This window comes from Rhinopithecus bieti, unplaced genomic scaffold, assembly GCF_001698545.2.
Source record: "Rhinopithecus bieti isolate Rb0 unplaced genomic scaffold, ASM169854v2 scaffold_16234, whole genome shotgun sequence".
NCBI classification, from domain to species: Eukaryota; Metazoa; Chordata; class Mammalia; order Primates; family Cercopithecidae; genus Rhinopithecus; species Rhinopithecus bieti.
This window is the reverse complement of record NW_016808946.1, coordinates 915,627-918,161: the sequence shown is the minus strand read 5'-3', so window position 1 is coordinate 918,161 and position 2,535 is coordinate 915,627. Positions and strand designations below refer to the sequence as shown.

Sequence of the window (2,535 nt, the reverse complement as noted above, 5' to 3'; positions counted from 1 at the left end):
AGCAAAGAACTCACATCTAGGCTGAGTTTAAAAAGTTGGTAGCGGGGCACGGTGGCTCCTGCCTGTAATCCCAGCACCTTGGGAGGCTGAGACAGGAGGCTCGCTTGAGCCCAGGTGTTTGACATCAGCCTGGGCATCGTAGCGAGACCACATCTCTAAACAAAATTTTAAAACATGATGGCTCACGCCTGTAATCCCAATACTTTGGGAGGCCCAGGCAGGCGGATCACGAGGTCAGGAGATCGAGACCATCCTGGCTAACACGGTGAAACCCCCGTCTCTACTAAAAATACAAAAAAATTAGCTGGGTGAGGTGGCGGGCGCCTGTAGTCCCAGCTACCCGGGAGGCTGAGGCGGGAGAATGGCGTGAACCCAGGAGGTGGAGCTTGCAGTGAGCCAAGATCGCACCACTGCACTCCAGCCTGGGAGACACAGCAAGACTCTATCTCAAAAAAAAAAAAAAAATTTTTTTTTTAAAGTTGGTGATTTAATGAAAACTGTCTCCTTCACATTATCCCTGAGAGGTGAGGTCATACTGTAGACACCAGCTGTTGATTGAGGCACAGGCGCTGTTTGCTCCGCTTAGGCAACTCTTAGGACTTTCTTAGCACTCCAGGGAAATCATCATGAAGCCAAACCCTGGCAGGGGAACAGTTACATTGGCCCCAGGCCACACAACCATATCAGTATGCTGGCAGGGTTTATTTTTTCTGAGTAAGTAAGATAAAAGTGAAAGGCCTAGTTTAAGGATTTACTAGGCTTAGATTATTCAAAATCCCACGCTGAATCCCTGGGCCTGACTTAAAGCAAGTAGAGACAGGTGTGGGAAAGGATATCAATCAGACCAAGCTGAGTCCATCATTAAAGCATAATTCTCTAGAAAGTTTATTATGAAGTATTTGACATACAAAAGGCATAAAGAATGTCACGCACAGCTTGCCAGGAGCAAAAAAAAAAAGACAAAAGAAAAAGCACGTTACCGTGAACATCCACGTACCCACTGCCCAACTGGAGAGAGAACACGCCCAGTGTATTAAAGCCTCTGGTGCGCCCTCCCTGCCTGCCTCCTCCAAGTGAAGCATGATCCTGAATGTGGTGTTTCTTGTGTTATTCTAGTCTTTGTTTTTAAAGAAAAATCTTTCTGCCAATGGGGATAATGGCTCCATGCGGCCGAGGCGAGACTAAGAATCTGGAGAAAGAGCAGTCTGATGTAGCTTTTATTGAGTAAAGGGAAACGGGAATTCAGCCGCATGATAGAGGTTCCAGTTGATCCGAGTGCACAAACATCCTTCCCAACTGCGTGATGGGAACCGCACCAGCACATGGGGCAGGAGGAAGCCACTGCCGCAAGGAGATGGTTCCCACTCTCACGCACATGAGCAGCTCCTGGTCAGTCCCAAGAGGCAAGGGCAGAGGGCACGGTGGCTCTCACAGAGCTACTTTGCAAATAAACTGTCTTCCTCAAGAGTCTCTTACAACACTTTAAAAAAAGATCTGAACAGAAAATAGGGCAAAGGGCCAGGTGGCAGTGCCATGAGGCACATGGAATGTCCTGGTCTGTGGAATCGTGGAGGGTGACAGGAGCAGCACGATCAGGCATTGTATGACGAGGATGACACACTGCCACCGTGGCCTGTCCAGTTGGTGTGGATAAACTGCCCTGGTTTGGCCAACAGTTCATAGGTGTGAGCCCCGAAGTAATCCCGCTGAGCCTAGGAAACGAGAGAGTAGGTTGGTCAGGACAGTCCATGGCGCACGTCCCCCAGCGGCTAGCCAGGTTAACCCCTGCTCCACAGGCTTACCTGGATGAGGTTGGCTGGAAGCATCTCATGTCTGTACCCGTCATAGAAGGAGAGGGCAGTAGTAAAACAGGGCATGGGAATGCCAGCCTGGACCCCGGTGCTGACTGCTCGCCGCCAGGAGTCCTGAGCACAAAATGCATGGCCAGAGGTTAGTGATCTGCCCCTGGTGACGCTGACAGATTTTTATTCACATCAATGTGGGTAAATGAAAAACTGATGGTGAGGCCGGGCACGGTGGCTCACGCCTGTAATCCCAGCACTTTGGGAGGCTGAGGCGGGCGGATCACGAGGTCAGGAGTTCAACACAAGCCTGACCAACATGGTGAAACTCCAACTCTAGTAAAAATACAAAAAAAAAAAATTAGCCGGGCATGGTGCATGCCTGTAATCCCAGCTACTTAGGAGGCTGAGGCAGGAGAATCACTTGAACCCAGGAGGTGGAGATTGTAGCGCCACTGCACTCCAGCCTGGGAGACAGAGCAAGACTCCGTCTCAAAAAACAAACAAACAAACAAACAAAACACAACTGATGGCCCCAGGGAGGTAGAGTAACCATGGCGCCAGCTCTAGGCTACGTACCTGGCAGTTTTCAATAGCTGACTTAAAGAAGTCGTCCAGTAGAAGGTTCTGAAGTTCCGGGTTTCCATCAAATGCATCCTTTATCTTTCCTAGGAATACACTGAAATAATCGAGGAGAGAAAAAAGCAATGAATTTTTTTTTTTTTTTTTTTTT

At 49.1% G+C, this 2,535-nt stretch overlaps 1 protein-coding gene across 1 annotated transcript in view; it reads right to left on the bottom strand.

The window, feature by feature from the left end:
* Window positions 1-861: 861 nt before the first annotated feature.
* Window positions 862-2,535, bottom strand: part of LOC108539343 (6-phosphogluconate dehydrogenase, decarboxylating) — a 14,164-nt gene continuing 12,490 nt past the window's right edge. Inside the window, exons 6-8 of the mRNA XM_017887930.1 lie at window positions 2,382-2,481; window positions 1,803-1,925; window positions 862-1,712 (exon numbers count right to left, since the gene is read on the bottom strand). Of these exons, the coding sequence (XP_017743419.1) occupies window positions 1,593-1,712; window positions 1,803-1,925; window positions 2,382-2,481 (343 nt within the window). The 3' untranslated portion in view covers window positions 862-1,592. The remainder of the gene's footprint in view (window positions 1,713-1,802; window positions 1,926-2,381; window positions 2,482-2,535) is intronic.